The sequence below is a fragment of the Pseudophryne corroboree genome, chromosome 10 (assembly GCF_028390025.1).
Source record: "Pseudophryne corroboree isolate aPseCor3 chromosome 10, aPseCor3.hap2, whole genome shotgun sequence".
Classification (NCBI taxonomy): domain Eukaryota; kingdom Metazoa; phylum Chordata; class Amphibia; order Anura; family Myobatrachidae; genus Pseudophryne; species Pseudophryne corroboree.
In genome coordinates this window covers 23,117,603-23,131,339 of record NC_086453.1, presented here as the reverse complement: position 1 = coordinate 23,131,339, position 13,737 = coordinate 23,117,603, and the positions used below count along the sequence as shown (strand labels likewise).

General features: G+C 43.6%; 1 protein-coding gene across 3 annotated transcripts in view; it reads left to right on the top strand.

Moving 5' to 3' along the window:
* Positions 1-13,459, top strand: part of LOC134965845 (FXYD domain-containing ion transport regulator 3-like) — a 39,711-nt gene extending 26,252 nt beyond the window's left edge. For all 3 annotated transcript variants that reach the window (XM_063942224.1, XM_063942223.1, XM_063942225.1), the window contains exons 2-8: positions 4,631-4,692; positions 5,928-5,966; positions 7,524-7,544; positions 8,070-8,144; positions 9,821-9,857; positions 11,007-11,047; positions 13,277-13,459. In XM_063942224.1, coding sequence (XP_063798294.1) covers positions 4,653-4,692; positions 5,928-5,966; positions 7,524-7,544; positions 8,070-8,144; positions 9,821-9,857; positions 11,007-11,047; positions 13,277-13,296 — 273 coding nt within the window. In that variant the 5' untranslated portion in view covers positions 4,631-4,652 and the 3' untranslated portion in view covers positions 13,297-13,459. The remainder of the gene's footprint in view (positions 1-4,630; positions 4,693-5,927; positions 5,967-7,523; positions 7,545-8,069; positions 8,145-9,820; positions 9,858-11,006; positions 11,048-13,276) is intronic.
* Positions 13,460-13,737: the final 278 nt, after the last annotated feature.

Here is a 13,737-nt window from a genome sequence, read left to right as displayed (position 1 = left end):
TGACCCTGCCCTGCTCCACTTGTCCACATGTCCGTGGTTAAGTGGACATTGGGTACAACTGCATTTTTTAGGAGACTGGTGAGTCTTTTTCTGACGTCCGTGTACATTCTCGGTATCGCCTGCCTAGAGAAGTGGAACCTAGATGGTATTTGGTAACGGGGGCACACTGCCTCAATAAATTGTCTAGTTCCCTGTGAACTAACGGCGGATACCGGACGCACGTCTAACACCAACATAGTTGTCAAGGACTCAGTTATCCGCTTTGCAGTAGGATGACTGCTGTGATATTTCATCTTCCTCGCAAAGGACTGTTGAACAGTCAATTGCTTACTGGAAGTAGTAAAAGTGGTCTTACGACTTCCCCTCTGGGATGACCATCGACTCCCAGCGGCAACAACAGCAGCGCCAGCAGCAGTAGGCGTTACACGCAAGGATGCATCGGAGGAATCCCAGGCAGGAGAGGACTCGTCAGACTTGCCAGTGACATGGCCTGCAGGACTATTGGCATTCCTGGGGAAGGAGGAAATTGACACTGAGGGAGTTGGTGGGGTGGTTTGCGTGAGCTTGGTTACAAGAGGAAGGGATTTACTGGTCAGTGGACTGCTTCCGCTGTCACCCAAAGTTTTTGAACTTGTCACTGACTTATTATGAATGCGCTGCAGGTGACGTATAAGGGAGGATGTTCCGAGGTGGTTAACGTCCTTACCCCTACTTATTACAGCTTGACAAAGGGAACACACGGCTTGACACCTGTTGTCCGCATTTCTGGTGAAATACCTCCACACCGAAGAGCTGATTTTTTTGGTATTTTCACCTGGCATGTCAACGGCCATATTCCTCCCACGGACAACAGGTGTCTCCCCGGGTGCCTGACTTAAACAAACCACCTCACCATCAGAATCCTCCTGGTCAATTTCCTCCCCAGCGCCAGCAACACCCATATCCTCCTCATCCTGGTGTACTTCAACACTGACATCTTCAATCTGACTATCAGGAACTGGACAGCGGGTGCTCCTTCCAGCACTTGCAGGGGGCGTGCAAATGGTGGAAGGCGCATGCTCTTCACGTCCAGTGTTGGGAAGGTCAGGCATCGCAACCGACACAATTGGACTCTCCTTGTGGATTTGGGATTTCAAAGAACGCACAGTTCTTTGCGGTGCTTTTGCCAGCTTGAGTCTTTTCAGTTTTTTAGCGAGAGGCTGAGTGCTTCCATCCTCATGTGAAGCTGAACCACTAGCCATGAACATAGGCCAGGGCCTCAGCCGTTCCTTGCCACTCCGTGTGGTAAATGGCATATTGGCAAGTTTACGCTTCTCCTCCGACAATTTTATTTTAGGTTTTGGAGTCCTTTTTTTACTGATATTTGGTGTTTTGGTTTTGACATGCTCTGTACTATGCCATTGGGCATCGGCCTTGGCAGACGACGTTGCTGGCATTTCATAGTCTCGGCCATGACTAGTGGCAGCAGCTTCAGCACGAGGTGGAAGTGGATCTTGATCTTTCCCTAATTTTGGAACCTCAACATTTTTGTTCTCCATATTTTAATAGGCACAACTAAAAGGCACCTCAGGTAAACAATGGAGATGGATGGATTGGATACTAGTATACAATTATGGACGGGCTGCCGAGTGCCGACACAGAGGTAGCCACAGCCGTGAACTACCGCACTGTACTGTGTCTGCTGCTAATATATAGACTGGTTGATAAAGAGATAGTATACTCGTAACTAGTATGTATGTATAAAGAAAGAAAAAAAAAACCACGGTTAGGTCACTGGTATATACAATTATGGACGGGCTGCCGAGTGCCGACACAGAGGTAGCCACAGCCATGAACTACCGCACTGTACTGTGTCTGCTGCTAATATATAGACTGGTTGATAAAGAGATAGTATACTACTAATATTATATACTGGTGGTCAGGTCACTGGTCACTAGTCACACTCCTGCAGCAAAAGTGTGCACTGTTTAATTTTAATATAATATTATGTACTCCTGGCTCCTGCTATAACCTATAACTGGCACTGCAGTAGTGCTCCCCAGTCTCCCCCACAATTATAAGCTGTGTGAGCTGAGCAGTCAGACAGATATATAATATATATAGATGATGCAGCACACTGGCCTGAGCCTGAGCAGTGCACACAGATATGGTATGTGACTGAGTCACTGTGTGCTGTGTATCGCTTTTTTCAGGCAGAGAACGGATTATAAATAAAAGTGGTGGTCACTGGTCACTATCAGCAAAACTCTGCACTGTACACTACTGAGTACTCCTAATGCTCCCCAAAATTAGTAAATCAAGTGTCTAAACGGAGAGGACGCCAGCCACGTCCTCTCCCTATCAATCTCAATGCACGTGTGAAAATGGCGGCGACGCGCGGCTCCTTATATAGAATCCGAGTCTCGCGATAGAATCCGAGCCTCGCGAGAATCCGACAGCGTCATGATGACGTTCGGGCGCGCTCGGGTTAACCGAGCAAGGCGGGAAGATCCGAGTCGCTCGGACCCGTGGAAAAAAACATGAAGTTCTGGCGGGTTCGGATTCAGAGAAACCGAACCCGCTCATCTCTAATTTTTATGTACCCTGAATTTAATTCTAGCACTTATTTTGCTGAAAAATGTATGTATGTATGTATGTATGTATGTATGTATGTATCTTAGTTTAGTTTTTTGGGCACTACGGACAGATTTATCCATTTTTCACTAGAACAAATTTTGCGATCATGTAGTTTTTTGCAAATTTGCAATTGAATAGGGTGAATCACAGGAGCATGCCTACCCGTGAAAAGTCTGTTTTTGCAGCAAAAAAGATGTAAAAATGGCAATTGCAGTAAATTACCGCGATTTTGCAGCTAACTGAATTTATTCCCCTTTAATTACTTATTTGTGTAACTTTTTGTATTATTTTCTTGGACTGCTCTAGCAATGTCTCTACCAGTTCCCCTACTGAGCCATTTACTATACTCCAGACAATATAAGTCATGATATAGTGTAATTCTGCTATAGTTGTTCCCAATTAGATTATTTGATATACAGTAAATACCACCCTTTGGTTTTAGACCACCATTGAATGGATCAATAAAGTCTTCCTAGTTTTTCCATTTATAATCTGTTACTTGTAGCCGCAGAAGGATTAACATAATGATGGTGTTTGGTGGCAGCCAGGAGCTTTTCAGAAAACTGACCCCTTTTCTGTGCGTGCTGTAGCCAGTAGCTGTGACCTCATACGCGTTTCACTTTCCCTGGCAGCGTGGTTTTGCCAGACATGCTGAGTAAGCGGATGGTATCTGACGTCCAATGGTCACACACAGGATCCAATGCCATCAGATCGCAGAAGCCGGCAGTGGGGCGTCTTTAAACAAGACAGATGGTGTAATCGTTAGCATTACTGCCTTACAGCACTGAGGTCATGGGTTCAATTCCCTACTACAGCTGTGTGGAGTTTGTATGTTCTCCCCCCTGTGCTTGCATGGGTTTCTACTTACAATCAAATCTACTGGTGAGTGAATTGGCCCCTGACAAAAATGAACCCTAGTGTGTAAGTGTGTGCATGGGCAGACTAGGTGGACCAAGTGGTTCTTCTCTGCCGTCACATATGATCGGTCTATGGGGGAGATGTATGAAACAGTGTGAAGAGTACAAATGGCCTTTGTTCACTGTAATAACCTTCCAGGATGGATCTTGAGAGTTCTGTAATAAGGGGGAAATTAAACTTGCCATCTGTCTTGTCCTCCTATCCGGAACTTGATTATCTTGTGAAAATCTCTTCCACTGTTTCTTCAACGAACGTGTAGCATGTAGACCTATGCAATTGCACCAACCCCACTGATCTGTTGCAAGAGCAACTGTGATTACCGGTATCCGGTCTTCAGGCAGATAATGCTTAGGTCGACACCCATTAGATCGACCACTATTGGTCAACATGCGTTAGGTCGACATGCATTTTTCAAATTTTTTTTTTTTACTTTTTTGAACTTTGTTTATGTGTACTTTAAGACCGATGTGGACTACGATTGGGAATAGTAACATGCTGAGTGCAGCGCGTCACTTGCCTGAAGCATGGTGAGCGAAGTGAGCCATGCGAGGGGACACTGTGCACTAATTTGGTGTAACCGGTTACTTTACGAAGAAAACTACAACATAAAAAAAAACACCTTATGTTGACCTTTTTCCATGTCGACATTTCCATCTCGACTCAATGACTGTGGCAACCTATTCCAGGTGGTGACCTAGTCACTGTTGACCATTATTGGCACCTACCCTATACTAGGCGCAGATACGCCTGAATTTAGTGTCCAATCAGCATAGATTTCCTCTCTGGGTACACACCCATGACACTTATTTATTTTTTTATATGCGTCAACATTGGGCCTGGCCAGTTGCCATCAAGAAATGTCCACGTAGGAGTTGCAGAAACCCAGACACAGGCGCCCACAATGGGCACCCAGAAACCGGTGCCGGCGACCTACATAAATTCTGGCATTGGGTTTATTGCTGTTGGAGGGCTGTGTAGGGGTGTACTTTGCTTCGGGGTTAGGAACACGCACTTGTGCCATCGCTGGCTCCTGTACATTGTGTCGCTTCACTGAACAAGGTTCATCTGTTTACGCTTCTGCTCTTGTTCTTGGCAGGCTGGCAGCAGCAGAGCTGAAGATGCAGGACCTCATTGTCACAGTGTTCCTGATGCTGGCATGTAAGTGAACGGAGCGCATTATGCTGCGATGTAACGTGAACGCAATTATCAATTTGTTTGTTTTACAAGGTGCAGAAATTCCTCCAAATATCTGTCACCTGGAGAAGCCGTTTTACCTTCTGATAAATATTTTTATGTTTTTTTTTCTTTATCATATTATAATATACTTCATTGGTTAAATAAGATGTTTTACTGTTAGAAATTCGGGTTGTGGTTTCATTGTGTTTATTTTTTTAGAAGCACTTGAAGGATTTCAAGTGGTTGCAAATGTATTCGCTATTTACAGCACTTAAATCTACAGACCACACTGACTTTTCAGCTTAAAATGGACATTTATCACACACACACACACACACACACACACACACACACACACACACACACACACACACACACACACACCACTTTCTAACACTTTAGTTTATGGGTAGTCCAGGCTTCACAACATAGAGTAGGATGAGATATATCCAGAGGAAGCTGCAACTAAATAACCATCTGGTTCATTAACAGTGACCTTGAAACATTGGGGGTAATTCACAGTTGATCGCAGCAGAAAATTTGTTAGCAGTTAGGCAAAACAGGTTACATCTTCAGGTCGGGCAGATGTAACATGTGCAGAGAGTTAGATTTGGGTGGGTTATATTTTCTCTGCAGGGTAAATACTGGCTGCTTTATTTTTACACTGCGATTTTAGATTTCAGTTTGAACACACCCCACCCAAATCCAACTCTCTCTGCACATGTTACATCCCCCCCCCCCCCCCCCCCCCCCCCTGCAGTTCACGTGATTTTGCCCAACTGCTAACAAATTTGCTGCTGCGATCAACTCTGAGTTGGGCCCATTGTCTCATTTTGGAGGTGTTTCCAGCATTGCGATAGATGGGAGAGAGGGAAATAAGCAAAATAATAAAACAAACCGGCTGAATTCTGGAATTTACCAGACCTACGCATCAAGCTACAGTTGGTGTCTTTATTGCTTCCATCGTAATATTTCAATATATTTTTATACCTGCCATTTTTTTTTATTTTATTTTTTTGTCCTTCCACCAACTGGTAAAGTCACCTCTTGTCGGTCATTCGAATCTAATGGAACGTAATTTGTCACTATAGAACTCTGGCGTCTTATAAACAAAAGGTTATAAACATGATAAGAATACCACTGTTTTGTCTCCCAGATTAGGGGGTAAATGCAATAGGATGCAGGATTCTGAATCATCTCTTCCTCTTTCTTTTCAGCTGCTTCATATCTGCATGCAGAGAAAGGATCATCGGAAGGTCTGTATGTGTCCAAGTTTCTTACTCTATATGTTCTAGATCTTTGCAGTTGGGATATAGGTGGTCATTCCGAGTTGATTGCTAGCTGCATTCGGTCGCTGTGCAGCGATGGGGCAAAAGAACGGCACTTCTGTGTATGCGGTGCAATGTGCACGTGCGTCATACTTTTACAACGACCGATGTAGTTTCACACAAGGTCTAGCAAAGTTTTTCAGTCGCACTGCTGGCCGCAGAGTCATTGACATGAAGTGGGCGTTTCTGGGTGTCAACTGACCGTTTTCAGGGAGTGTTCGAAAAAATGCAGGCGTGCCAGGAAAAACGCAGGCGTGGCTGGGCGAATGCAGGGACGTGTTCGTGACGTCAAAAAAGGAACTGAATAGTCTGAAGTGATCGCAAGCGCTGAGTAGGTTTTGAGCTACTCTAAAAACTGCACAAAAAACTTTGCCGCCGCTCTGCTATCCTTTCGTTCGCAGCTAAAATACGCTCCCAGTGGAAGGCGGCATAGCGTTTGCACGGCTGCAAAAAAACTGCTAGCGAGTGCTCAACGCGGAATGACCACCATGGTGCACAGTGCTTCTGACTGATTTGTGCCATCCATAAATTCTCCCTTGCCCTAAATATAGTCCTGCATTGCTTGGTGGAACCTGTTTGCAGATTCTCTGATTATTGGAACTTCTCTCCCAGCATTCTGGCAGTCGGGACAAAAGCTTGACTGGTGGCCAATTTTTTTTTACATTCGGACTTCACTTTGTATAGAAGACAGTAGCTCTGTATATACTGTGTACGTACAGAATCTCTCATTAAAAATAATCTCCTATAGGAATACCATTCTAGTCTGTCTCTGACCATTTAGGGACATGTCATGTGTAATTAATCACATATTCAGTGTGATCTGGGTGCGATATTAGCGCCCTGGATTGCATTGCAAAATGCCACTGTGCCGGGTCAATGTATCATTGTACACCCACAGGGACGTGGTCTCTGAAAGGAGCCCGTCGCATTCCGGAAATTAATAAAATCTGGCACCTTTGCATCTGATATAGTAACCTATGGGGGATGCGGCTGCTGGTGGGAATGAAGGAATCGCAGCAGGAATCGGGTCGATTTGCTGCGGTCCCTCCTACGTACATTCGGGTGATACTAAATATTTGCGGATAACCCCGAAAACGTGTACTGGGAAATAGACGCAAATATTCTTTTGATAAATGGGTTCCATTGTGGCTGTTTTATACTTAATTGGCTGCAAATCAAATTATGTATAGTGCAAATAGATGACCCTGGGCAGTATACTGGATTGAGCCCCATTTCTTTGTTAAATAGCCATATTTCTTTTGTTTAACCCAAACGTGTCCAGACAAATATTATTGATCCGCTTGGCCAGTGGTTGGACCAAATTACTAGATCAATTTTTATATGGTCTGTCTTTCCGTGCTCCGCCTGCAGTAAAACAGTACTTTCTGGATAGATATAGATATAGATATAGATATACATATAGATATATATTAGTATTTATTTTTATGACCTCTTCAACACATTTTTGTTTTCTCTCTTTTTTAGAGCACAATCCCTTTGTCTATGGTACGTATCGACTCTTCACATGGTTAATATTTGCCTGCAATGCCTGTATATAGGTGACCTATAACTTATGCCCTGTACTGTAATGTAAATGGGGTGTTACAGCCACGCAAAGAGCAGATTACTGCTGCGTTTCTATCGGACAATATGTATCATTCGTCAAATAATAAGCAATGTGTATCACCATTTTATTGTATCGGAGGACAAGAATACTGGGTGTTTCTGGGTGAGAACATGAATCAGAATCAAAAATCCATATTCTGTTTGTACATATAATGTATCTATGTGTGTGACAGTGGAACTCCGCCAGCAGTCAGTTTTTTGTTGGGCCGATTTCTGTCTCTGTGTGTAGATAATATATTTGCAGTCCGGAAGTACAGACCGATGTGTATCTGTTGCCTGGGTAGTGAAATGAAACAAATTTGCCTTGAAGATAAAATTGCCTGAAGGTGGAGTTCCCCTTTATATGAAGAGCTGTATCACATGGTGTAACGGAAGTCTGTAATATTGTATTATTTCCTGTTTTAGATTACAAATCTCTTAAGGTAGCCGGGCTTGTTGTTGCTGGTGTCCTGTGTGCCATGGGAATTATCATCTTACTGAGTGAGTAGCCCTGAACCATTTATAAATGTACTATATTCATAGGGCCGGGTCTACACCTTGTGGCGCCCAGTGCAAAAGTTTCCACTGGTGCCCCCCCCCAGTGGCAAAACAGTATGCAAAAATATGGGCGTGGCTTCATAGGGCACGAGCGTGCCCCCTGTAGTTGTGCCCCCAGTAGATTTGCCACTTTAGTTGTGCCCCCAGTAGTTGTGCCCCTTAGTAGCCGCTTACAAACACACACAAAAAAACAATACTTAGCAGCCCCGCTCCTGCTTCCCGACCGCTGCTGCTGCCCTCCGTCTGGCCGCCCACGGCTCCTCTCTATGGGAGAGATGTCATGACGTCTCTCCCATAGCAGCGCCGCACAATAATGACCCCTAGTGTCTGACAGGTGCGCCGGCTGCAGCGGACGCCCACACAGCCCACGGCGTCTGTTGCAGCCGGGGAGTGGGGTGCGGGTAGGTGGCGGGCGCCTGCGGCCACGCCCCCAGGCCGCAGCGCCCTGAGCGTAGGCACTGCTTGCCCGCACCAAGAACCGCTCTTGTGTATTCACAATATATACAGTTGATGAAGCCTTAAAGGATGACTCCACACCAAACCAAAAATTACTGGAAAAAAATCACAGCCATAAAGTGGTTTTTCAGCAAATAAATGTCTAGATTATTTGGGGGTACACTGAAATGTGTCTATAGTAAATATAAGTTTGTAAAAAGTTGAGAAAACCCACTTGCAACTCATCTGAAAGATAAAAAAAACCTTTCCCATCAATAAAAAACCCAACATACATGTCCCACATCATTTACACCCATTTCTCTGCGTTTTAGAGAAAATAAGAAAATAACTTGGAAAATGGCATGACCTTAATGTACTATATTTTTCTATTTACATAAATCTAAATACATTTATTGATTGGGAGGGGTGTCCCTGGGGTACTGCACTTTGACCCAACATTTCTCATTTAAAATGAGGATCCCCAACCCCTACTTTTCACCCAGTCTGAAGTTGAGAAATAAAACTTGTTCGCTACCATTGAGACCCACGTTAACTACATGCAGACTTCTAATTGAGTAACCCTGCATTAAGCAATTTTTGACCGGTTAGTGGCTAATTGAATTGGCCTCTTAAACTTTCTGGGACTAAATATATCAATTCCAGTTACACTATATGTATTGTGTAATACATACTATACAGTTATGGTAGTCACGGCTCCCCCTCCCCTTGTCCTTTTACCAATTTACTTATTGATAGTTCTGCGTAATACATCGGATTCTGCCCAAACTGTGGGGTATGTTATACAGTGTTATGTAGAGTGGCACAGCTCTTTTCTCCTCTCTGAGAACACAGTTTTTCATAGAGTTAGAATTTTCTCCTTTGTTGTTCATGATCTTTTCTGGGGGATTTGTGCAAATAGAAGCCAATAGGACTCTATAGGCAAGGCCATCTATAGATGGCATTGACTATCGGGTACAAGCTCTGGAAAGATTTTGATTTCCAGTGCTTGATACATATGGGCATTGCGGGAAACCTCCAAAAATGGCAGTTCTTGTACTTTCTTGGAATCCGGATCTTTCCTTCACGTACAGACTGATGCCCCCAAACCCTTACCCTAATTTATTTAAAAAAAAATATTTTTTTGGTTAACAAACTCGTTTTTTTTTTTTTTTTTTAACCTCCAGGTGGAAAATGCAGATGTAAATTCAACCAGAAGAATGAGTAAGTGCGGAGTGTCCTTGACTTGACTTTGTTTCTTTATGGCTTTAAAGTAAACCGGCAATACCACAAGTTTTTTGTTTTGCCTTTACATAGCGAGTGAAGTGTTTGTTTTTTGTGTCCCCCCCCCCCCCCTCCCCCCTCTCTTGCATACGACATTCCTTTTATTTGTAACTGCAATTTTCAAAATGGCTCTGGAGAGCTGTCAAATATGGCTGCCAGACATTATTGTTATTTCTAAGGGCATTGCCGGATTGCCAAATAGGCGGAGTACGCACCTCCCCTATGGAGCCCCCTGCAAAAATAGCTAAAAATAATATTGATTTGATTTTGAAAGGAAACTACAATCAAGATTTCCTAAATTCAACTCAAACAAACAAAAACTTTACTTTATAGACAAAATACTCTATCAATGTAATATCACCAGTGGTGTAGCATCATCCCTCGCAGACCCTGGGGGAACTGGCGCTGATGCTCTTGCCAGTGTTTATACAGATTACATGCCCCAGAAACGTTTTTGGCAGGGGGGGGGGGGGGGGGGCAATTTTTACAGTTAGTGAATGTGCCCATTAACAACTTAAAGTACATAAACCATAGACCTAAGATTCACATTAGTTTCCAGATCGTAGATGATTTGTAAAATTAAAAACATATTAGGAGATAATTTGGGAGTGGGGCCCTGAGATTTCGACTGCTTAGGGGCCTGCACAGGATATGATCTGACACAGACTGTGGAGGAAGAGGGGTGCAAGGAGATTGGGTATTTTATAGTACATAGAGCTCTGACTGTCATTCCGAAGCCTCTCTGCTCACAGTATCATGTGCAATGTGGCTGGCATGGTAGTCCCGTGACACTGAAAAGTTCTAAATCCTGAATAGCAGCCTAAAGAAACCTATTTAGGATAATGGTAATGACCAAGATTCTTCATATGGGTCACCTCAGTGGTTTAAAGGCGGTATGCTCATTTAAGAATCCTTCGGATCATCAAATTAAAAGTGATGGAAGGGTTCTTAGATTACCTGTAATCTCTACAGTTATTGTTGGTGCTTTAGAAGGAGTAATAAATGCCTAATACAGCTGTATGACTCCACCACCTGTATCTGCATCTGCAGCTAGGAATAAATTAATATTTTACTATGTTTTATCTACAGACAAAGAAACAGAGCACAAGAGCAACATCTTATTTCACCAGGTAAGACGCCACCCACGTTCTGGTAGGAGTAACCTAGGTCCTTGTCTGTGTGGCATTGGAGACACTGTAGAGCATCTGCCCAGTTCTTTCCCTTTCCCTTTCCCTTTCCCTTTCCCTTTCCTTCCCATTACAAGCTTTGCTTTAAGTCCTGTCCTTCAGTTGGTAACTCCATTAATTATTTTTCAATATTCACACAATTTTTCCATAATGCAGATTTATTTTATTTGTACCTATTACCCCCGAACATGAAGATACTGATATTGCAGATATAGTATCTCATAAGATGTGTGATTACAGACAGAGTCGGATTAAAAATGGGGCGGATGAGACTACAGCTCCAGGCCTCCACATAAAATTAGGCCCATCATCATGACACCATGATGATCAGATTCCCAGCATTAAAATTGTATTTCTGTTTTCCTCGCAAAATGATGCAATGTTTCCACTTTAACGTATTTAAGGAGACATGCGGGCTGAGATTGTAGGTACATGGCACTGGCCACACCCACACAGTACTTGCCACACCCCCTCCATTCTCATAGTAGTTCCCTGATTATTCCCATACCCACTTAGGGATGCACTAAGCCTTGCAGAAAGACAAAAGTACAAGCCAATCAGCTACCTGCTATGTCACAGGCTGTGATTAAAAATGACAGCAGCTGGATGGCTGGTACTTTATCTCTGCACTTTAATGCCTAACTCTAACCATCCGCCAAATGCCTAACCCTAACTCTTCCACTAGTGCCTACCTCTAACCCTCCGCCAAATGCCTAACCCTAACTCTTCCACTAGTGCCTACCTCTAACCCTCCGCCAAATGCCTAACCCTAACCATTCCACTAGTGCCTACCTCTAACCCTCCGCCAAATGCCTAACCCTAACTCTAACCATTCCACTAGTGCCCAACTCTAACCATCCGCCAAATGCCTAACCCTAACTCTTCCACTAGTGCCTACCTCTAACCCTCCGCCAAATGCCTAACCCTAACTCTTCCACTAGTGCCTACCTCTAACCCTCCGCCAAATGCCTAACCCTAACTCTAACCATTCCACTAGTGCCCAACTCTAACCCTCCGCCAAATGCCTAACCCTAACCATTCCACTAGTGCCTACCTCTAACCCTCCGCCAAATGCCTAACCCTAACCATTCCACTAGTGCCTACCTCTAACCCTCCGCCAAATGCCTAACTCTAACCATTCCACTAGTGCCCAACTCTAACCCTCCACCAAATGCCTAACCCCAACCCTTCCACTAGTGCCTACCTCTAACCCTCCGCCAAATGCCTAACCCTAACCATTCCACTAGTGCCTACCTCTAACCCTCCGCCAAATGCCTAACCCTAACCCTTCCACTAGTACCAAGCTCTAACCCTCCGCCAAATGCCTAACACTAACCCTAAAATCATTAAATATAATGAAAACCCATGTTCATGTCCACCATCTAACGGTCATCCCTTTGACCCTGTTGACCATCTGGTGTCTACCCATTTACTGTTTTTGTTTTGTTTTTTCTCTTTCTTTCTTTTATCTATTTACTGTGTGTTTTCCTTCCGGATACCGGTGATGATCGAACACCATAGTTTATTACTATTTGTTCTCCTTGTGAGACATTTGTTCAAGTCCAGGCTGGTGTGGATTCAGGGGTCCGGCCGCCACTTGGCACATCATTAGTACCCCTATCCCTTCACTGCACCTTCACTGCCTTCAGTGGAGGCTAGACCCGGTGCCTCCAGACAGCTAAACCTCACCAACACCCCCACCCCCTACCTCCTACTGCACCACAGTTTGCTGCCTTCAGTTGTCAGATGATACCCGGCCTTGGGTTTTCAATGGCTTCCTGCAATAAACTAAACCAAACATTTTTGCTGTTGGTGAAAACCATTTTGAACCTTTCTAACGCACACAGGGGGAAATGTATCAAAACTCCTAAAGAATGTACAAGTGAAGATATTGACATCTCAACATCTGTCCAGTGCATTCTACTGTATAAAATGATAGGCAGATACTGGTTGCTATGGTCAACTTCTCCATTTGTCTAATATTTTTAGAAGATTTAACTTCCGTAAACACAACTGTATCTTGACATCCAAATTCTTGAGCAACATTCCTGAGTTCAGTAACTGGAATAGCGAGTTTTTGTTTCAGGACACATTTTTTCACTGTAATAAACGTGTTGATTGTTTCATATCTTTGTGCTTCTCATGTCTTATCGCTGTGAATCTCTGTTACAGGGAGCGCCAGTCACTGCTGAACGGCCGCGTCTTCTCCGAAAAGGACTTTTTGTTTTAAGTTTTCTGCTGTAACAACTTGTTTTGCATCTCGGACCTCTCACACACTTTTTTTTTGTTATGTAAACGGTTTTCTCTAGAAATTTTTTGGCTACTAATACAAATAAATGGTTTTGTTTTCTCACAGTGTGATGCTTTCTTTAAAGTAATAGAAGTCTCCCATTGCTGTTACTTGGCAGCCAGCTCGTTGCAGAACAGTGTAGTTACATTCTTTGCAGCTTATTTGAATTGGGGAGAGTATTATAATAATGTGTCCTACTCTTAATAAAAAAAAAAAAGTGGACTTATTACAAAGCCGTACTGTAGATTGCAGCCCATAAATTAGTCCGATAGATAATATACCAAAATTATTTCTTGGTATCACCCCAATTTCTGAGCTTTGCTTTTCAGCAGAACTAAATTCA